Source organism: Pogona vitticeps, chromosome 5 (genome assembly GCF_051106095.1).
Source record: "Pogona vitticeps strain Pit_001003342236 chromosome 5, PviZW2.1, whole genome shotgun sequence".
Lineage (NCBI taxonomy): Eukaryota > Metazoa > Chordata > Lepidosauria > Squamata > Agamidae > Pogona > Pogona vitticeps.
The window spans coordinates 40,464,132-40,487,611 of record NC_135787.1 but is presented as its reverse complement, the minus strand read 5'-3'; the positions used below and the strand labels follow the sequence as shown (position 1 = coordinate 40,487,611).

The 23,480-nt window shown below is 39.6% G+C and overlaps 1 protein-coding gene across 12 annotated transcripts in view; it reads left to right on the top strand.

Moving 5' to 3' along the window:
• INPP4B (inositol polyphosphate-4-phosphatase type II B) overlaps positions 1 to 23,480 on the top strand; it is a 329,973-nt gene that overhangs the window by 209,189 nt on the left and 97,304 nt on the right. For 6 of the 12 annotated variants that reach the window (XM_073001618.2, XM_073001619.2, XM_078394736.1 and 3 more), the window contains 3 exons: positions 7,648 to 7,778; positions 12,977 to 13,096; positions 14,109 to 14,217. In XM_073001618.2, the coding sequence (XP_072857719.2) occupies positions 7,648 to 7,778; positions 12,977 to 13,096; positions 14,109 to 14,217 (360 nt within the window). The remainder of the gene's footprint in view (positions 1 to 7,647; positions 7,779 to 12,976; positions 13,097 to 14,108; positions 14,218 to 23,480) is intronic. The other 6 variants (XM_073001620.2, XM_073001617.2, XM_073001621.2 and 3 more) reach the window with 1 other exon arrangement.

Below are 23,480 nucleotides of genomic sequence, written 5' to 3'. Positions count from 1 at the left end.
TGCTTCCAGAGGCAGGAAATGATTTGTTGGTCTCATGGAATGACTAAGCAAGTGGTTTAAGGTTGTTCATGTTTTACTCCTCGCAGAGTGCTGTAGCATAGTTTTAACTGCACCCACAACAGCTTTTGCATTGTTTTGGAACTGTATTGTCCATGATGTAAATTCCATGGTGTATACCTACCTTAGCTGGCTCGATAGCTCAGTGGTTTAGGTAATTGAGTTGGGTGTTCAATTTCTCACTGTGCCTCGTAAGAAAAGAGCCACCCTGTTTCGTCTTTGGCAAGCTGTATAGGATATTCTTGGAAGAAGAGAATGGTGAATCATTTCTTTTATTCTCTACAATGGTGCCTCGCTAGACGATTTTAATTGGTTCCAAAAAAATCGTAGCTATGGGAAAACATCGCTAAGCGAAATGCGGTTTCCCATTGAAATGCATTGAAAACCGGATAATCCCTTCCAATGGGAACGTTTTGCCATCCTTAAGCATAAATCGCCATAGGAAACATTGCTAAGCGAAACACTGTTCCCCAATTGAAATGCATTTAAACCTATTCAATGCATCTCAATGGGGGGAAAAATTACAACAGATTTAAAAAGAGTCGGAACAAAGTCAAATTAGTTTAACAAAGGGTTTATTAAGTGCACTTATGACTTCAAGCATTCTAAACGTTTTTAAAGATTTTTAAACATATAAAAAACAGCCAACATGAGGCTGTCAAAACCATCGTTAAGCGAAACAGGGGGACCCAAACTGTCATCGCTATGTGAAGCATGGTCCTAAACATCACTATGCAAAAATTGCCCATAGGAAACATCGTTAAACGGAGCGCAAGATCACTCCGAAAAAGTCATCGCTAAGAGAATTAGTCGTTAAACGAAGCACTTGTTAAGCGAGGCACCACTGTACTTAGAAAGCCCTGGGAATAGTTGCCATAAGTAGGAATCAACTTGATGACACAAGATTATATTTATTATAACTAACTTATCTGGTCCACTCACGTTACCTAAAAATAATCAGTTTCTGTTACATGACAGTCGAACAAAATGTGCTATATTTATTTATACGCTGAGATATTTAACCTGACACTCTCCTCATTTTTTTCCAATGGCTAAATTTATTTTCAAAATATTTTTTTAAATGTTACGCTTCAAAACAAAATCATTATATATTTTGGGAAGTGAGTTAAGGAAAAGCAGTCTGTAGATTTGCACATAATTCTTTACAACTTCTCCAACTTCTGCTCAGTTGTTGTTGTTTAGTCGTCAAGTTGTGTCCGACTCTTCATGACCCCATAGACCAGAGCACGCCAGGCCCTCCTGTCTTCCACTGCCTCCCAGAGTTGGGTCAAATTCATGTTGGTAACTTCAGTGACACTGTCCAGCCATCTCATCCTCTGTCGTCCCCTTCTCCTGTTGCCTTCACACTTTCCCAACATTAAGGTCTTTTCCAGGGAGTCTTCTCTTTTCATGAGATGCCCAAAGTATTGAAACCTCAGCTTCAGGATCTGCCCTTCCAGTGAATACTCAGGGTTGATTTCCTTTAGAATCGATAGGTTTGTTCTCCTTGCAATCCAGGGGACTCTCAAGAGTCTCCTCCAGCACCACAATTCAAAAGCATCAGTTCTTCAGCGGTCAGCTTTCTTTATGGTCCAGCTCTCGCTTCCATACATCGCTACTGGAAAAACCATAGCTTTGACTATGCGGACCTTTGTCGGTAAGGTGACGTCTCTTCTTTTTAGGATGTTGTCTAGGTTTGTCATCGCGTTCCTCCCAAGAAGCAGGCGTCTTTTAATTTCGTGGCTTCTATCTCCATCTGCAGTGATCCTGGAGCCCAAGAAAGTAAAATCTGTCACTGCCTCCATTTCTTCCCCTTCTCTTTGCCAGGAGGTGACGAGACCAGTGGGCATGATCTTAGTTTTTTTGGTGTTGAGCTCCAGACCATTTTTACACTCTCCTTTTTCACCCTCATTAAGAGGTTCTTTAATTCCTCCTCACCTTCTGCTCAGTAATCAATGTTTAAAAATCTTGATTTCTGTAAAGAATTATTAATGGCCAAACTAAAATCTGTTTATATTCTCTTAATTGAAGAATACAAAGATTTCAGGAGCACATAACTCTTCTTACAACAAAGTTGTAAGAAGGGCTATACATCATTGTTGATATCTGGATTATTTTCTGTAGTGGAATAGACTCTTCTGTTTCTTAGCATAGTCTTCAGTTGAGACTAACTATTGAATTAAGCCATAGGTTGTTAAGCAGCAGTCTAGCAGTCCATATTTGAATTGGAATGGCTCTGCTTTTTTCAACAATTTCTCACCTCAGAAATTGGAATGGGAATAGTGAAGGTTTGTTGTCATATTTTTCACATTAAAGGTTACATTAGGGTAAAACACTCAGTCCCTTGAATATTCTATTTATTGAACATTGTATTTATTCTGTGTTATAATATCTCATGATATTTGTTCATGAGGCAAAAGAATTGTAAGTATATACGTTCATCGTACCCTCTTGGGATATGCAAACCAGGCAATATGTAAAGCTGAAGTTACAGATCTAGTTAAGTGATCAAAGAAGGGATGTTTTAAGATACTGAGAGCAGTCTCCTACCTTCAAAAATATGTAAATAATTCCCAATAGACATAAATGAGGACAGCATTCATCTGTGTTGGAAAAGTGCTTTCGTACTTCTGCAGAGAGGATTTTTCACTGTTTTAGGCAAGATTTAGTCAGCTGCTCTGATTTTAGATTAACTTTTAGGACAGCAATCATCTGAGAATGTATCTTCAGATAACAGTAAGTGTCATATCAAACTTGTCCTTTAGGATTCAGTGGAAAAGGCAGATACAGTTGGTTCAACATGCTGAAAGTAAAACTTACCTATAAAACCAATGAAATGTCATGGATATGACAATTCTTTCATCTAAAGCAGTGGATGAAAGCTCACACACTGAAATAAGCAAGTTATTTCTTCTTCCTTTTTGTTCTTATTTTTGTTATGACTTGTAGACATCACATTGGAGCAGCTCTCCATGCATTCTAAACATTTCTTTTTTTAGCTGTGCAAGAATTTGCATTATTTTATTTTATTTGTCCCAGCCCAACAATCGAATCCGCTGAGGCTATGTTCTAGTGCTTTCAATAATGTCTTTTGTACTTGCATGTTCCTAAGTGCCATCCTCTGCATCTGCCCTTTAAAAAAAGCTATGAAATTCCTCTTTGTTGATAAATAGTTCATTCACTTTGCCTGATACAATATATGCCCAAAGAACTGTGATTATTGTCTGTTAGGCTCTGTGGGAAGATAATGAGTTTTAAAATATCTATGACTTCTTCTGGTTTTGGCCTCATAGTACTTTAAGGTCATCAGAAGAAGCTTTCCTACAAGTACCTTGAGCACATCATATGACAAGAGTAAGACTCTTCTCTGTTGTCACACTCCAACTGTAGAACACCCTCCCTGTACAGTGTATGACTAACACAGGCATTGTATTCTTTCTCATATGACTTCAAAACAGTTATTTCTCTTGACCTTTTAGACTGGTTTATAAAGTTGTGTTTTGTACAGTTTTATGCATCTTTCTGGAATGAACAGTTTGATGGAAAAATATTGATGCTGTAGACATAGTATATCTTGACTTCAGCAAAACTTTTAACAAAGTGCCCCATGATATTCTACTTCGTAAGCTAACTAGATGTGGGCTGTATAGAACAACTGTCAGGAGGATGCACTGTTGGCTACAGAATCGTGCTCCCAGCATTGGAGGCATTAAAGAGAAATTTAGACAACCACCTGGCATATATCCTTTGATTTGTTTCTCTGCATTGAGCAGGGGGTTGGACGCGATGGCCTTATAGGCCCCTTCCAACTTCATTCTCCTATGATTCATAAAACTTCCTATTAGGTCTAGATGGAACTTCAGAATCTTCCTACCAATTTACAACTGGAACCAGCACAAAATTGGGCACCATGAAATAGTCTTCTACACCATGCTATACAGAAGGCCTTAGAAACATACTATTGTTTATGCCACTGAAAGTTGTTTAGAGAGGCAAAAGAATCAGAAGGGTCATATTCCCCTTGTTTTTCTTCTGATAAGTATCATATATGTCTGATATATATTTATAGTTTGTGATGTGATTTATCTCTTATGTCTTTTTTGATATTGTCAAATTGACCACGATTATCTGTATTATCATCAAGAATACATATTGAAATATATCTGAATAATATGTTCCTAGTTAAGTGTTGTCTAAAAAACTAAATTTCAAAAAAAAGGTCTGCACTTACATAGAAAGAGGAACTGAGGGAAAATTCTTGTAGCAAAATCCTTTCACCTGTTTTCTAAAATGCATCAAAGCAGATTATTTTTTAGAGATCTAGCAGAGTTAGCCAGCTATAGGAAAAGTTACTTTTTAAGACTACAGTGGTAAGGCTGGCTAGGATATTTTGAGAGCTTTGTACAAAAATCAGTAACTTTTCCTGTCTCTGGAACTGGCATAGATTTAACAACCACCCAGCCCTGCAGATCTTTACCAAGCATGATCCCCAGGGTTCTTAGACACATGTGGAAGGACATTCTGCTTCATTTGTCAGATGTCAACCAATGAGAATCACCTATCATAATGGAATAAAAAGAGGCTTTAGATGTCTCTGTGTTCAGTACAGCAAAACTGCTGCAGCTTCAGCAGTAAAACTTTAACATGTGATTTTAGATTACACTTCATGGAACTCTAATTCAGTCAGGCCAGACTCCAAAGGAGTGAACAGGAAAGCTGATAACTTGCTGAAGGATTTCCTCTTGTAATCTCCAGTGACACAATTGTTTATTTTCCATGGCACTGACATTTTCACTCAACAAATACAGTTGCCAAGCAGAAGATTAACCAGGACAAAAATACATCCTTGTATCAAATGTTAAAGAAAAAGAATGAATTTTTTTTCTTAAGCTGGTATTTTAATTATTTTAATGAAAAGACTGAGCATGCCTTCTTCAGAACATGGGTGAAGCATAGTGCTATACTAAGTTTTTTAAAAAAAATAGTTTTAAGGGTTCCATTGCCTCTAAATTCTAGATTAATCTTTTTCAACCTTCTGTCTTCTGCATATATTGAACTACAGAATTCAAACATAAAATTCAGTTAGTGATCACACAATGAACACAATTTAGTATCCAAAAAGATCCCAAATAGAAATCCAAACCAAGATCCAGTGCTCCACATTTATTTGCAAAATTTGTACTATTTGTACAATATACCATTCATACATAGTGAGCTATTTTACAGTGCATTAATATGTGATCCAATTTATAATTGTAGAATCATAGACTAACTGAATTGGAAGGGACCTAGAAAGCCATCAAATTCAACCCTCTGCTACGTGCATGAATCCAAATCAAAGTAGGTCTGACAGATGGTTGACATTGGAGACATTCAATTTTCTCTTGAATGTCTCCAGTGTTGGTGGGCTCACCACCTCCTAAGATAATAAGTTGCATTTTCATACTGCTCTAAGAGTTAAGAATTTTTTCCTGGGGTTCAGCCAAAATCTGGCTTCCTGTGACTTGAGCCCACTATTACGTAGCTTGCACTCTGGGATGATTGAAAACAGATCCTTCCCCTCCTCTGTATGATTATTTTTCAAGTATTGAAAAGTGCTATCATATCTCCGCTCTGTTATATATAATCAGGAATATACACATGGGTGTATACACAAGGGTGGGTAACCTGTGACCCTCCAGGTGCTGTAGAACTATGATGGTTAGGGCTGAGAGATGCTACAATCTAGCAGGATCTTGAGAGCCAGCCTCTAATAGATAGATATTTTTATATAGATATCAATATATAAACAAGTGTAGAAGAAAATAAGATCAGAAAAATCAAAAAATCCTTCTGTATCAACATATGCAAAAAGAAATAAGGAATATTATTGGAAAAGTGTCTTTGTCAAGCCTTGAATGCTAACCATCTGTATTTGACAAACCAAGGCTCCTCATATCATGAATAGCTGATGTTGGGATGGGTTCTCTTGCCTCAGTCTTTGGTTTTTCAGCACCATTTTATAAATAGTATTTCATATAAAAATATCTTTGATCCTTGTGTTTGTATTTGTGCCATCTATATCTGTATATCATGAGTTCCCAAATGTGGTTGTCCAGGCTTACCTGGAGATAGCCAATCAGGGAGGCTGGGAGACAGGGCTAGTCTGCAGGTGGACTGGAAATGTGAAGTTTTCAGTGCGGTCTGCCTGTAAGACAGTGGTCCCTAACCTTGGATAACCCAGGTGTTTTTGGACTTCAAATCTCAGAAACCCTGACCAGCACAGCTCATGGTGAAGGCTTCTGGGAATTGCAATCAGAGTACAGTACCTGAGTTTGGGAACCATAGCTGTAGGGTATAAATGTGGATGTATCTCAAGCTACCAGTCATCCTGGTTGGAACTTGGCCCTACCCACCATCCTTCACTCTCTGCTAGAAAAGATGGTTAATTTATATTCCATTTCTCTTTTGTCACAGCTTTGCTGGGAATGTTTTTGAAGCATGAGGATGGATTCAGATAGTTGAGGAGGGCTCCCACAGAGGTGGGACCATCCCTAGATGGATCCCCTTCAAGGGGATAGTGGTTTGTGAGGTCATGCATATGTCCAGCTCAAGGCAGTTACACATGCCCACTCTCTGTGGTGACACATGGGAACACACAGTGGCACATACCCACATGGTTAACTCCAGCCGTGTTATCAAAGTGATCATCAGCTGGTAGTTAGAGCAGCTGATGAAGGATCTGTCCTGTCTTGCTAACACCACGGGTCTGTTTGTTTACTTGTATCCTCCTCACCTGACAATTAAGTCTTCTGGGCCTGTTAGAGTATGACTTTTAAAGTTCCCAGACAGCATGATTAATAGAGAATCTAGGAGCTGTAGTCCAACAACATCTGGGATAGGAACCACTCACTCTCTTTCATATGTGTATAAGTTTCGTGGGACTGTAAAATAACCATATGTTTATGTGCAATAAACTACTTTATTATGTGCATATGGCATGTTGTATAAGTACTAAGTACAGTATTCTTGGAATAATTGTGGAGCATTTGATCTTAGTTTAGATTGTTGTTTAAGATGTTACATACTTTTTTGGGGGGGTTTTGTATTATAAAAATGAGATCTTTTAGGGCATTGTATTATGAACGAATGCTCTCATCAGAAGTTTCTGTGAATAATGGAAGTTGTGGTCAAATGTTCTTATAGGGTGCTAGACTGTAGAAGGTTGGTAGACTCTAGCTATACTTCCGTTAATCACTGTATGAAGAAGTAGACATGGACAGGAGCCAATTCATTTTCCCATGGATATAGTTGTTAGGTACCCTGCTATGACTTTTGTTCATAACATTTGATGAGTCACAGACATTAATTACAATGTAAAAGTATTTCCAGGATTTACGACATGAAAGCTTAGCCAAACCTGGAATTGCCAGGATTTATCCTGGGGGTTTTGCATGGACAACATGGTTTATAGGCTTTGTTAGAAGAGGATAGTGTTATGCCAGTAAGTAAGTACTGTAAAAGGTTAATTAGCTGTTGAATTGCTTCATTTAATGATATGTTTTTTACCCCATTAGAATCATATCATTTTTCTTTTAAATTCCATTCTAGGAATCAGGAGCTCAAAGAACTAGGGGAACTTGCTCCACATTGGGACAATATGCGTAAAAGTGTTATTGCACACTGTGATCAGATGTTGGCTCTCTATGAAAATATGCTTGCAGAACTTGGGAAGCATACAGGTAGGAGAAGGGTTCTTGATCACCAACTGAAATAATGAAATAATAGCTGAAATAGTGATGATCTGTCATGAGTATGTGACAAGGGGCCAGTTCCGAACTCCCACTCCAACAAACTCTTGGAAAGATCAGCAGTAGATCTCAGATGAGCATACTCTTCCTCTACTCTTGGTTCAGTACTAAGAGGAATAAAGAGCGCACTAGAGATTCCTCACTTACTCGACTCTGGGATCCTGGCCGTAGCCATGGAACAACACGTCTAGGTGGTGGAAGAAAAAATTCAAACAGGGAGAAACACTTTTCTCCCCTAAAAACCTAGTCCCGATGGTATTATTACCTGTTGTGACTTGTTTGCTGTGTTTTTAAAACATCCTACAAACTAAATGGAAATATTATAACTTTATGGTGGTGTGGATATTTGTAGTTGCAGTTAATAGGTACTATTTACGTTTGTTTGCAGATACAGTGGAGATGTTTATGGGTTTCTTTGTAGATACAAAAGCAACTCCTTTTTCTGACTTTGAAGAAAAGGATATTGTTCAGCTGTGGAATTTTCTAACTGTATTCATTTTTTGGTTCCTGAAAACTGATAATATGCAAAATTGGGGTTTGACCTGCCCATTGCTATTTTCGTTTTGTAGAAAAGAGATGTTGTTTTCATCAGCCAAGCCACTGTCATTTCCTTCTTGGTTAGAAGTGAAGCTGGCAACAAAATGCTCTTGCAACTGTTGCCTCTCATTTATGGATCTGTCCCATTGCTTTCTTTTGGCTGCCTTTCCCCAAAGGCAAACCTTTTTTTAAAAAAATTCCAGGCTTTTAAACTATTCTAATTATTCTAATTAGTGGCAGCTTCCAGTCTGCATAGTAATTGGGGGGGGGGGGAGTTAGGCCTGTGCTACATCACAAAGTCTTTTCAGCTAGGCCATTTTTCATGGGATTTGTAGTCCAAAAAGTCTGAAAATCCCATGCCTAGTATCCGGGGCCCAGATACTAAGAGAGCAATTGCTATACATCATTTAAGCAGTTCTATATTACACGTCTTCTGGCTTTCCTTTACAACCTTTACCCTTCTCTTTCCATGCCAGAGCTTAAGCAGTCTGTGAACTTAGTTAACTGCCAATGAAAGGCACAGAGGGAGTCACAGCCGTTTTTAGTTCAGATGAACAGAAATACATTGGACCTTTGATTTTATAATTCACCCTCTAGTTTAAATAAATACAGGCTTTGCCCCCCTCTCATAAGTTTACTTCGCTGTCATGAAATATGACATACTGTATAAACTTAGAATTTTTCTTGAAAACATCTCTGTTCAGAAAGTTACCAGATAGATAGATAGATAGATAGATAGATAGATAGATAGATAGATAGATAGATAGATAGATAGATAGATAGATAGATAGATAGATAGATAGATAGATAGATAGATAGATAGATAGATAGATAGATAGATAGATATTGGGGAGTTTCTGCTTTTTCATAGCAGAGACATTGCCTATCCTTGTGCTGGAGAGCCACAAACTTAGCAGAAGAACCGATCTGCCATCAGACAGCAGCTGCAGGTCCCCAGTTTGACACTGGAGAGTAACAGTCCACCACACTTTTTCTTCTGTAGAGTGATTGCTGAAACCTTTTGCTGATAGCATCTCTATGTAATATTTAGGTATGGACTTTTCTATTGATATAAAACTGTTGGTTGTGACCCATCAGTCCAGCATTGCAGAACTTCTGATGGGCTGAGCATAAGAAGGGCTGACAGATTCTTCAGACTCTTTTCTTTGAAGGTGCTCCCAGATGTCTGTCTTCTCACTGATGGCAGCACCAGTTAACTGGGAAAAGCAGTTTCTGGTGTACATTTTGCCTGCTACTACCCCTTGCTTTTGTTGCACAATTGCTGCTCATCGTACTCTTGCTCATTGCACCTTTATTATATATGATGTCAGAAAAATTGCAAACCACAAGCTTACAGCTCATGCTTGCAAAATTGTCTGTGTACCACATTAGATGGCACATTTAAGTGTTTGATCGTAATTAACATGGGACCACTGAGAGCAGGTCAATGGTGCATGTAACAATTTCATCTTGGAATGGGGTCATCATGAAAATGCACATCTAACACTGCTATTTGTCATGGAGGGGGAGAACTCTGTCATTAGGAGCAAAAGCCATTTCATTCCTGGGGATTCCTGGTAGAATAGCAACATTTTTTTCAAGATAGTTTTTTGGGACCAAAGCATAGAGGAGAGCATTAGATTCCCACTCCTTGTGCATAATAGTAGGAAGCCTGACAATCTCCCAGCTTTCATTTTTATTTAGAAAACACAAATGCACCGTTAAGTGTAATCACATATTTAGCATACTACCTATTGTGACACTGAAATCCTTGGACAGTTAATGCATAAAAAGGTCATGTGTTTCTGCACAAAATGTTGCTCAGATATTTTTCTTCAATAGATTGTATTCTCTTAGTTGTTATATGTTTAGCTAAAAGCTTCCACTTATTTGTTAATTTTATATCTCATCCTTCCTGTAGTCTGGAATATTTGTAGCCAAGCCGAGACTTACTTAGCTGCAGAGAGTTATGTGATTTAAGATGCTCCCATCTGGGATGTAACAAAGCCACAGGTGTTCAGTACTAGAAATTCTATTTGCTGTGACTGAACATGTAGGTCACAGAGTCATTTCCATTCTTTGTGGATTTAAACGCTTAGAATAAGATGTGTGCTACTAAAGCTCATCGTTACAAAGGTGAAATTGTTTTTCATGGATTTACTGTAAGGAGCATTAAATGTGTTGTGTTTACCACTTGTTTTAATACTTCTGCTTTAAAACTCACACACACAGAGAGGTGCTGAGCTTTACTGAAGTCTGCTTCTACATAGTTTTCTTTGCACAGCCCAGTTTTACAGATGTGTGCATGAGGTTGCTGTTACAATCATGTGTGAATTGATGATGACTTGTCATTTGTTGTTTAGATGTTGTGTCCCAAGAGCTATCTTCCCAGTATCTCTTTTTCTGTCCCTTTGTCTTTGTGATTGAGAAATTAATGAAGTTCCATGATAGTGGGTTGCAAGCAAATGTTGTTCAGCAATACAGACATCATAATGTACAGTAGCTGAACTGGCCAACACAGGTAGTGATATTCAAGTCACAGCAGATACAGCTGAGTTCTGATCCAGCTGTTTCTACTTGACATTCTTCCATTGGCCACCATGGATGGACAAAAAGGTGACCAAAGCAGAGTTTCTGGTGGGAAATAGCTGAAAAGGAACTCATCAAAATGTGGGGCCAGTTCCTGTGGTTTGGATGACCACTGCTTAGGCAGTTTTTGCTCTGTAATTTTTGTATTTTTGTTCCCTGTGAACCTATTAATTGCAAACCAACAGCCAAAGTTAGTTAATTAATTCATTTGAAATATTTTTACCCCACCTGTCTCCTTAAAAACGAACCAAGATGCCATGCATCATTAAAATACAACATTTAAAGGTAAAAACAATGAATATAGAAAAGCGGCTTACTGGTGAGGGTGATGGAACAAAGTTGTGTGACTTGGGGCCATAGTCTGGCCTCACTGCTATTTTTTCAGGTCTTGAAAACCGCCATTTGTGTTCAAAATGTTCTGTAATTTTGTGTGTGTGTTTTTTTTTAACTGATCCTTTTCATCCAAGAAATGGGAAGATCAAGCCTCTATGGAGCACACTTCTCTTCTAAAACATAGCAGATCTCTGAAACATTTGTATTAGCAAAAATCCTACTTTTCCCCATTACAACTGGATATCTTTTTGTTGACATCTACTTTCTCTTGGAGGGGTTGGCATGGGTTTCCCATGGCTTGCCCATCCTTATCCTAGAGATTAAACATTATGGCTTGTTCTTAGATTAGACAACAACTTTTCACTTCTGTACATCTGTTAATCTGCTTACTTATGCTATTATGTCCTTGTTGCTTTTCACCTATACAGTAGTTTGTTAAGTGATCATTGTTTAAAAAAAAACATTGGTATGCTCATCATTTGTATTTGAGTTCTGCTACATCTCCTTTACCACCCAAGCATGTATACAGATTATCTGCCAACTGAGGCAACACTAGATGCATCTGAAAAAAAATTGCTGCAGTTTGCAAAGGTATATGTCAAATAAAATGTGTTAATCTTTAAGGTATCACTAGACTCATTTTTTTTCGGCAGCAGACTAACAAGACTATCCTCCCTACCCTAACTTTTTATCCCAACATGTCTATTTTTTGAGATCCTGTTGGAAACTGTAGTTTCCCAGTGTTTATCAATGGAGGAGTGGCTTTTCTTGTACCCTGCCCGCCACTGCTGCCCCCTAAAAGCTTCTCTTGAGGATAATGGGATTCTCTAAAATATACTGGGTAAAGGGAGAATCCATATATAATGAATTGAGCTTTGTTAATGCAAGGTGATTCTGTCTGATGGTGACTGATTTTCTACCTCGACACCAGCACATCCTTGATCCCATCCCTGTTTCGAGGGTCTTACAAAGCTCAGAAGTAACATTTCAAGAGTTGTAGGAAGGAAGGGAGATGAAGCAAAAGTCCCCTTCCAGGTGCTTCTTTTCATAATTCATAATTTATATTACATTTTATATCATTTTGTTTTTAATGTAAAACTGTATATTTTAAATTGTTTTTATCTTCTAAATTGTGAGCCGCCCAGAGTAGACTATGTCTAGATGGGCGGCATATAAATGCAATAAATAAATAAAATAAATAAATAAATTTTCAAGATCCAAGCCAGGGAAGCATTCATATGTTTGACCATCATGTACGGGTTGCCTTCCCCTTATAACACAGAAGTGCCTTCCATACTGGATTGTAGTGGCATATGGATCTGCCTCCAAAGTGCTCATAACCTCTAGTATGTTTAGCACACATACAGACTTACAAACACATAGTTAAACTGGCATCATTTGCAGCCTACTTGATGGAGTTCAGCCCTTAAGAACATCTATTGTTGTATAGGATAGGTGAGATGAATGTTAGTTTGTGTTGTGTATTAAAATCTATTTTGCTGTTTAAAGTATATACTTTTGAGAAATATGCTGTGAGAGACTGGAAACCATTTCCCCCTTTAATATGGAATAACACATTGCAGATACATTGTAAGTGTGAAAGTATTCTCTCCCTTGGTGTTTTAAGACAGATGAGACATCTGGCCTACTCTTTCATAATGATTCTTTAGACTTTTTATTTCCAGGTTCTTCCTTCAAATCAAGTGGCAGTAAAGGGGAAAAGACTCTAGAATTTGTTCCAGTCAATCTTCATCTGCAGAGAATGTATGTCCATAGTCCTCGATTAAAAGGTAAATTATAATCTGTGCAGTTTGCTGATTTAGGAGCTTGACTCAGATTTAATCAGGAAACCTCTTTTTCTTCCTGTCTCCTGGATGTCTGCCAGAGTGATGGGTATTTAACCAAGATATTTAGCCACCTGACCTCTCTAGTAGATAGCATGGTAATGAGATGAGGTATCCAGGTAGCAGTGGAAGGAAATAGGAGGAGAGATAGTATATTAAGATGGAAAGATGATGGAGTAAGCTGTCAAACAATAATCTCATGCCAAATTTTAGGGTCAAACTAGGAGATATGGCTAGCATGGATTTGGAAGTTGTACTCCCTCAAGTGTTAAAATAAATCTTTGTCATAACACAGGCCTTTCTTTATCTATGCATTTTCCATTTATCTGTGCTTTGTTTTGTGATTGGTCTTTGGAAAGCCAGCATGAGTTTACTTCGCAAATACGATTGCTGAGACATTTATATCTGTGAAGATCTTGTTGCTGGAGAGAAAGCATGTTTGTCAAAGAGAATATTTCTTTTCCTCGGTGTTTAGTTTGACTCTAAGAGGTATTAATTTTTGTTGTTTTTGTACTATCATCAGAGCGAGAAGAGAATAAGTCCAAAACAATGCAGTAAGCATGTTTATAGGTTTTCTGTTTCCTTCTAGGCCTTAGAGATAATACCATCAAAGTCAGTTAACTAATGAGCACATTTATTTGTTTGTTTGTTTGGGTTTGTTTTTCAATCACATTCCTCTAGGAGCCCCAAAATGTTGTAGAATAAAATAGATTGCAACTTTCCTTAAAAGCAGATTTAAAAGCCATAATATAAACCAAACTAACAGGCATTGGCTACCTGTTGAAACCTCCACAGAGATGGAGCCATCCTTACTTCCTTTGGGAACAAGCTTCACTGTCAAGGTGCTGATATGAGGGGCTTGTATTTCAGAATAAGGAGAATGTTGGTATTATAAGCGGGGTTTTATTATTTCTTTCAGTTTGTATGCAAATCTCAATACTTACCATTGCTGTTGCAGAAGTCATTTATGATGTAATCACAGTAGGAGCCCCTGCAGCACATTTCCAGGGATTTAAAAATGGAGGTCTTCAGAAACTATTAAACAAATTTGAAGCAGAAAGGCGAAAGTAAGTATTTTACCAGTGATATTCTGTGAAATTACACCTTCTATGTGACTGTTTCCTATTATATACCAACATTTGTGTGTATATGTTTGTGTTTTTAATAGTAACACATGCTTAAATAAGCAATGCTACAACAAATACAAAAGGTGAGTGTGTGGTGTCTATGGCTAAATGTCAAAGGAACAATAGATTAGCAGGGTTTTTTCACAGAACGTAGCCACCATTGTTCCCATTGTGCAAAGAGAATAAAATGTAAGATGGAATTAGCCAAGGACACCCACTGCATCATATCCATTGGACCACAGTGTAATTTTCTACTGAGAAAGTTTTCTAGTAAGATGAACCAGGGCGATATAGGCGTCAGAATGTTAGTGTGGAAGTTGTAATGGAGCCTTTGAGAATACATTGTAATGGAGTTGTCAATTAGACCTCACTCAAAACAAGACCCAGACAATGAATTTGGACCAGCAACTTTCTCTTGGAACCCAGTCATTAAGTGAGGAGTGCTTGTAAACGTAAATCTCCTGTTCATAATATTGGTCTCATCATCCAAAGGAGTGTACAGAGTGCCTTTATTTGCCATGGAACATAGGTGGGTGGGGACTTGTCAATCTCAAGAATGTCTCTGTAGTCAGACTTCGAAACTACTTTCATGGGAGCAGGGTTCCACTTCAGCAGATGAAATTAGAAAACAATAAAGGACTATCAGTATTACATCTTGCAAGTGAGAATCACATTAATGGAAGTCCCATGGCACAGGTATGCATGACTTGAGAAACAATTACCCAGACAGCACCCCAGTCACCTCCTAGATCAGTGATGGCAAACCTATGGCACGCGTGCCACAGCTGGCACACAGAGCCCTCTCTGTGGCCATGTGAGCTAAAAGTCGCCATTGAGAAATACTTAACCCATCCTCTGATCCTGGATTTTGGCACTCCCCTCTACTGGTGCTTTGGTCCAGCAGAGGGGTGCAATGGCAACAATTACCAGTCTAGCCCATTGGGGGATTGGAGGACCAGTAAGTATTCATTTGTTAATACTGCTCATAGAAAAACAACAACAAGCATTTAACCCTTGCAGTGCAGGAGCAGTCGTTTTTTCTAACTGAAACCTCAGTATTCAGGTTTTAATTGCAGTGTTGGCACTTTGAAATAAATAAGTTGATTTTGTGTTACAGTTTGGGCACTCGGGCTCAAAAAGGTTCACCATCACTGTCCTAGATGATAATGCTGATAGGCAACAGTTGCATTTGTGGCTTAAATTAGACCTGTATAAACAGACCTGTATGTACAATCCAATACCAAGTTATTTGCACTAGACATTATCCGAAAATAATTAGGAAGCAAGGAGTAAGGGGGCCCCAACCTTTTTCAGGTCACAACCATCTTTTATAATAGCCAAGTAACTTGCCCCCACCCACCATGTTTGCAGAAAAAGGCATTTTTAATGGGGTAAAGTCATCCGTTCTCGGAAAGTAGTGGCTTCTTCCTCCCCCAAAGGGCCTGCTCCCCATACATACGCATAATCACTAACTTTAATATCCTCCTCTGAAAAGTAAAGGAAGAAATTACTTAACAAGTGTTACAACACATATAAGGTGGCTGACCTATGGACTACCAGAAAAGACTTAGTGGCATCCCCCCCCGCTTCGGAAATAATATTCTAAATTGAAGTAGTACAGTTAAAGTTAAGTGCCTGCTTCAGCAGCTGGTTCAGTGAAAGAGGCCATTACATCTGCTACACATAAAATGTTGAGAAACATTACAGGGTCATTGAATTTTCTGGGTTTTGAAGGAAATAAAAACAGATGAATATACAAATCATTCTGTTCCTTTGAGTTATTTTTTCATTTGTTTAAAAGTTGCTTACAATTCCTAGGAGGCTAGAAGAAATGCAGTACTGTGTTGCAATCCAGCTGATATATTATCATATGAGGTTTTCTTGTCAACAGCCTTCAAAAATGTACACAAAGAACACACAGTAAATTGTCCAGTCTTGGTCTTAATTTGTTTTGTGGTGCAAACGTATAGATTGTTTCATTTTCTTGTAAATGGAAGGATTCGTCTTTTCAACTAAAGTGGATGGCAGCCTAGATTATTATTTTTAAGGCCACATTGTTCAGCAACACGTAGTTGATGGGTTGTAAGTTAAATTGATGTAGCGTTCCAGAGCATAAAATGTCCATTAATCATTTTCAGAACACACCAAAGACTTTTCAGTCTCATTCAGAAGCTAAACAGATGTAGTGTGTTGAAGCAAAAATACACAGACTTGTCATTAGGAGGTTTTTAATACCTCTTTACAAACTCTGAAGGAAGCCATAACTGTTCCCGAAGGCATGTTGCAGAAATGGACAAACGCATTGGGCAGTATTCAGTGTTGACTGGGGTTCAAGTCCTGCATCTGTTGTGCCTCAGGCAAATCACTTGAAGACTGTCTCATAAGTCATATGTTATGTCCTCAGTTATAAAAAAAATGAAATAACAGCGAAGAAGGTCTACAATAAAGGAGAAAATGAGAAATGTTATAATTATTGCTGGGAGCTATAATGGGTGGGACGTGTTGGCGCTGTGGGTTAAACCGCAGAAGCCTCTGTGCTGCAGGGTCAGAAGACCAGCAGTTGTAAGATCGAATCCACGCAACGGAGTGAGCTCCCGTTGCTTGTCCCAGCTCCTGCCAACCTAGCAGTTCCAAAGCATGTAAAAATGCGAGTAGATAAATAGGTACCACCTTGGTGGGAAGGTAACAGCGTTCTGTGTCTAGTCGCGCTGGCCACGTGACCGTGGAAATTGTCTTTGGACAAGTGCTGGCTCTATGGCTTGGAAATTTGGATGAGCACCGCGCCGTAGAGTTGGACACAGCTGGACTAAATGTCAAGGGGAATCTTTACCAAGGATTAACTAATTCATCTTATCAATAATTGGTCACTTGATTGGTGGAGGTTTTAATCAATGAAGGCAGAGCTAATCGAGTGGAACTTTAGAGCATATTGACCTATTTTTATCACCTTTTGACGGAGTTATTGTAATTTGGCTTTTGATATATTATTGCAGCATTTTAGAGCGATTTGAGTTTGATTGCTAGTGTGATAACAAGCGGCTCAGTTTGGATTTACATTCCCAGCCAACTAAATATAGGCTGAAATTCTGTTGTACATTTGTGCAAACAGCGAAATTTTGGCAGCAAGTTGCTGCGAGTTATGAAATCTTCATAGACATTATATGTTGCATACTGAGCCTCATGGTACAGTGGTTAAATTGCAATAGGGCAGTCAAAACTACTCACGACCTGAATCTGATCTGGTGGGCTCAGGTAGCTGGCTCAAGGTTGACTCAGCCTTCCATCCTTCCAAGGTCAGTAAACTGACTACCCGAATCACTCAGGGGCAGTGTGTAGCCTGAATAATTAAACTGTAAACTACTCAGAGAGTGCTTTAAGCACTGTGGGGTGGTTCATAAGCAGCACACTTAGCTTTTTGCTTTGAGTCTGTGTGTAATATATAAGGTCTATGGACATTTCTTAACTTACAGCTATTCATTCCTAAAAGTTACACACAACAGATGTTGGACTGCAAACCCCCATTTTCCACAGTAAGTACATTAAATAGTAAGGGATCATAGGAAGTGCAGTTCAACATTTGGAGAACCATATGCTCCCATCTCCACCACATTGGACTAATTTATACTTTCCAGTAGGACTCACTATTTCAGAAGTGCATTACTTGCTCACACTGAATTATCCCATTGAAGCAATAGGACTTACATGAGTGTTGACTCACCATTAGCAATTTATTCCACTGGTATACTCTAGTTGAGACTTGCAGTTGGATTTAGGCTTCTGCTTGTCCTAATTATGCCTTTTCTACAACAGCTAGTGCATTGTGGGTGCTAAATACAATTAATGCTCTATTATATTTCCACTCCAAATGACTACCTAGCTGATCAGAATTAGAGTCTTGCAGGAGGCTGCAAGAGGAAGAAGAAAAATCTCTCTCTCTCTCTCACTTTATTCTCATTTTATGGGGAGGACAATGAAGAAAAGATGAATGCTTAAAACAGTATGTGTGTTGGGTATTTTTGTATTCTAGTGGGGATTATCCTTTTTTGTATGAAGCCTGTTTCATTCCTGGATTGTGAAATACCAGTAATGATTTTGAGAAACTGTCCTGAACACCAGATGGTAACAGTTTTAACTCATTTACAAGAATGACTCACTTAACAGCAGGATTGGAATTATAATATGTTATCATTAAGCACCAGACATTTAACTTAACTGCAGTTCTTAATATATTAGAAAATGTGTGTGAATAAGGTTACTTAAAGATACTACACGATTTGTTCAAATTGTATTGCAGGTTCCATAGGCTGCATTTTGAGAGTTAGGATGTTACACTTAAGTCAAAACTAAGCGTTAAATTGGAAGTAATTTAACAAGCAATACAGTTATTTAAAAGCACATGCCTACATTTCATTAATGACAGTCCTTACATATTAAACTCCAAAAGGAAGGGGATGGGCACTTTAACCTTGAAGATATAATTGTGTCTATAATGATGTACAGTGGTGCCCCGCTAGACATTTACCCCACATGACGTAGAAATCGCTTGACAGTGACATTTTTTGCGATTGCTGTTGTGATCGCAAAACGATGGTTCCAGTGGGGGAAATCCGCTTTACGTTGATTAGGAGTCTGCTTCACGAACCGTTTGTTCGCAAAACGATGTTTTTTTCAGCTCCGCAAAATGGCTTCCCTCCCTTCTCAAAATGGCTGCTTTCCGACTCCAAAAATGGCTTCCCTCCGCAAAATGGCTCCCCTCCCTTCTCAAAATGGCTGCTTTCCAGATGGAAGCTTCGCATTACAGTGATTTTTAACAGCTGATCGGCGGTTCTCTCTGGGCAATCTTTGCTGGACGATGGGGTATTTCCCCCATTGGAACGCATTGACCGATTTTCAATGCATTCCAATGGGGATTTTTTTTTTTTTTTTGCTTGATGACAATTTCACTTAACAGCGATTTTGCTGGAGCGCATTATCGTCGTCAAGCGGGGCATCACTGCACTGCATATATCAAGAGGATTTTTAAACAATAGGACTGATATTTGTTCACGAATTGCAGCATTATCCCTGCTTTCAAGTGTATATTTTTCTGTACCGTGACTAACTCTGCATTCAACTATCATATTGGCATCCTTTTCAATGAAAACCTTGACTGTTAGCTGCATTCGGAAGCTCATTCTGTATTTTTTTTAGCTCTACTGTTTGAGAAGATTAATAGTTGAAATTCTGTTATCAAAAGGTGATAACAGAAATGACTTTCATAAGGATCTTGAGTGCCCATGCCTTATATGTTCATATACAGTACATCTGTTTATAACTTGAGTGAGAGAAAGAGAGTCATTCCTTCTGAATCCCTTAGCCATTATCCCTGTTAAACAACACTATATAGCGCCCCCCCCAAATTGCCTTCTGAAATCTGATTCTTTGTCAATTTAACTTCTGTAAATGGATTTGTAATAAGGTGACCTGTTCTTGCCTCGGACAGTAAAAATTCTTGAACCAGCCCTACCAGCTGTACTCTGTCACCATATCCAATCTTTCCCTGTTTCTTCAAGGTGCCCCACATTTGTCTTTTCTTTCTTGATATTTGAGTTACAGGAAGTTTGCCACTTTAGATCACAGACCTTAGTCTAATAGGACACGTGTGGACTGTCATGTGCTATCAGCCTGCAAATCTCCTGAGCCTTAGCCATCATGGCGAATGATGATTTTTGGTGTCTTAGTCCAGCAACAGATGGAGGGTCATGGGTTGTCCACTACCACATTAAAGGGAGGTTTCTTTTGTATTCCCCCCCCCCCCAATTAACTGACAATGAAAGGAAGAAGTGAAACCATCCCCTTGAAAGCAAGACAACTTGGTATATGTCTTAGAGTGAATTTGGCATGATCTTCGGTTTTCCTTGGGCACTAAATCTGTGACATTGAAGAGGAATTTTATTATTTTTCTTAATGCTTGCTGTTTTAGAACTGTTTTTGACAAAATAGGCTTTTGCATTCTAGGGTAGGGATGTGAGTTTGTAAAACAAGTGACTGGGGACGGAGAGTCAGAACAGATACAAGCTTTGTATAGATGGAGTTTCTTCTTTGTGGCCTCTGTGAATACACACATATGGGTTTAGTCTGCGCCTGCGCTGACGTTCTCAGAGTCTTCTAGAGCTAAAAGTAACAATTTTAAGGGACGATCCCCCAAGAGGCACATGCTCCTCCCACCTGAGATTCCCCTCAGTTCCTTTTTTCCGCCATGCTGTAAAGTTCTACAGAGATATAGAGCTATTTCCACAGGGATTTTCCCTTAGCTATTCATCACTTCCCTTTTAATGGGATACTTCCCCTTCTCAATTATTCAGTCTACGATCCCCCGTGAGTTGTTTTTCGTTTCAGTTCAACCTTTCTATTTCTTTCAAGTTTTCCCGCCTTTTCTGGCCTCCTGAGCCCCATTTGATTCTCGGGCATGTTTATTATTTTTCTGCTTGAGTGAACTACATTTTACCCAGATAGATGCAGCCGCGCAGACTCGCATATACGAGTTTGCTTTTTATTCCACTTTTCAAAGAGAAATAGATCGAAAGACAGTCCGGTTCCTCTCACATAGCTATCCCATTGATCCATGAGAGGACCCTTCAATACCACAACAGAGGATTCATCGACGGAGCGACTTTGCCTCAGAACAGAGGATCTGCGAGCGTGCTCCGCATGAACTTCATCCGATTACCTCTCTCCTCCAACTGCCCGTTAATGACTGTGCTTCCGTCCAGTCTGGCCGTAGCCCATTATAGCCCTACATGAGGGCGGGCATTTGACGTTCCAGAGTTGGAGTCTGAGGCTCTTCCTCTATCTCACGAGAAGAGGAGAGAGAAAGAGGGGCATGTCTCAGAGAGAGACTGGTGAATCATCGATGGACATCGGCATATTGGCACTGAAAGAGAGAGTATGCACGATCCACCTGCATAGACTCTAAGATCGCCCAGTAACCTCTCTCTTCCAACTGGCCATTCAGTGACTGCGCTATCATCCAGTCTGGCCGTAGCCCATTGCAGCCCTATATTAGGGCGGGCATTTGACCATCCAGATTCTTGACCTCGAGGCTCTTCTTTCCTCACATGAGGAACGACAGAGACAAACTAAACACTTCAGTTTGTCCCCAGCATCTGGTCGGGCTCGACACGGACAAACTACACTTCGGCATCGAGCTATATTCTCATATGCCGGTCCATCTCATGTCAAAGCCCATTCTGGTCGGGCTCGACACAGGCAAACTATATTTTGGCATGGAATGATACTTCTCCTATGCTGGTCCATCTCGTATCATAGCCAATTCTGGTTGGGCTCTACATGGACAAGCTGCACTTCAGCATGGAACAATACTTCTCATGTGCCGATTGGCCTCATATCAATGCCCACTTTCGTCGACCTCGACACGGGCAAACTATACTTCGGCATAAAACAATACTTCTAGGCTGGTCCATCTCGTATCCAAGCCTAACTTGGTTTGGCTCCACATGGACAAGCTACACTTCGACATGGAACAATACTTCTCATATGCCAGTTCCGCTTGTATCAAAGACCATTCTGGTTGGGCTCAACATGGTCAAACTTCACTTCCGCATAGACTGATCTTTCTCGTATTTCGGCCCATCTCATATCAGCACATTCTGGTTGGTCTCAACGGGGACATATTACACTTCAGCATGGAGCGATACTTCTCATATGCCAGTGTATCTCGTATCCAAACCCATTCTGGTCGGGCCCGACATGGTCAAACTACATTTCGGCATAGACCAATACTTCTCATATGCCAACCCATCTCATATCAAAGCACATTCTGATCGGGATCGACATGTACAAACTACACTTCAGCATGGAGCAATATTTCTCATGTGCCGGTCCACCTCATACCAAGCCCATCTGGGTCAGGCTTGACATGGACAAGCTACACTTCACCATGCCTCTATACTTCTCATTTGCCAATTCATCTCATGTCACAACATGCTATGATCAGGCTCAAGATAGACAAACTGAATGCTTCCGTTTTCCCCCACCATTTCAGCAGCTCAGCATGGGAGAACCCTCCCCTTATGCAAGGCAGTCTGGCGTCGAAGTCCATTTGATCTGGCTTGACTGACATATCATTACTTTAGCAAGAAACGATGCTGCTCATATACTAGTCCCTTTCTCCTCAAGCCTATTAGGACTGGGCTTGACGTGGGCAAGATAAATATTTCCACCTTCCATTGGAACTTCAACGCTTCGGCATGGGAAAATGCCTCTCAAAGCCTATTCTACATAATTGGACTGGACACGGTTCACCTGAAGTTTCCGTTTCTCCACCATGTTTACATTTCGACATGGAAAGATGATTCCCGTATGCTGACACATTTTATGTTGAAGCCCATTAGGATCGGCCGCAACTTGCATAAGATTTTGGTCTTGTTTTCTCTATCATATTAGCACTTCAACAGGAATAGATGCTTCCCAGATTCCAATCCATTTCGGGTCGAAGCCCATTATGACTAAACATGACCGGTCCCGGTTTCGAATTGTACATTTGCCAATTCTAAGCATAATCTCGGATCTCACTCCTCCAACTATCTCCCTTCAACATGATGCGATGCGTGATCACCTGTCACCTTCAGTGTGCTCTTTGTATATGCACAGCTCACTTCTAGGTTGACCGCATCCCGTTCGTTGTGCGTGGAGGAACCTCCTTTTCCAGACCTATTTGGAGATCTGTGGACGAATGTATTACACGTACAGGGTACATGGAAATGATATATAAAATTTGGGATGACACCAGCCCCACTTTAATCATTGTAGAGCAGATTTCTTCAAAACAAGAAATAATTTCCTGGAACCCTACTATAAAATGCGGAAACGTCAATGTAATTGACAGGGAGACTTATTCCCTTCAATCGCTTCTGCTTCCCGTGCCCAACGACCAGTTGCAATAAGCGCCTACCAAGGGCAAGTATGGTCTAAGATTCTTTCTATCTTAGAATCCATTACAGCAGACTTTATAACTACTCATACCGAGACCACGGCTCTAGCAAGGCAATACAGGTTTGCAGCTAGACACCCAAAATGCTTCAACTTCCGTGGCACCCTCAGCACAGATAGAACGTTCACTTAGTTAAGATCCACTGGTTCATCACAGAGGCAAAGGACAGAATTGAGTATCTCTCATTGCATGGTACCAGCCTCTGCAGTCT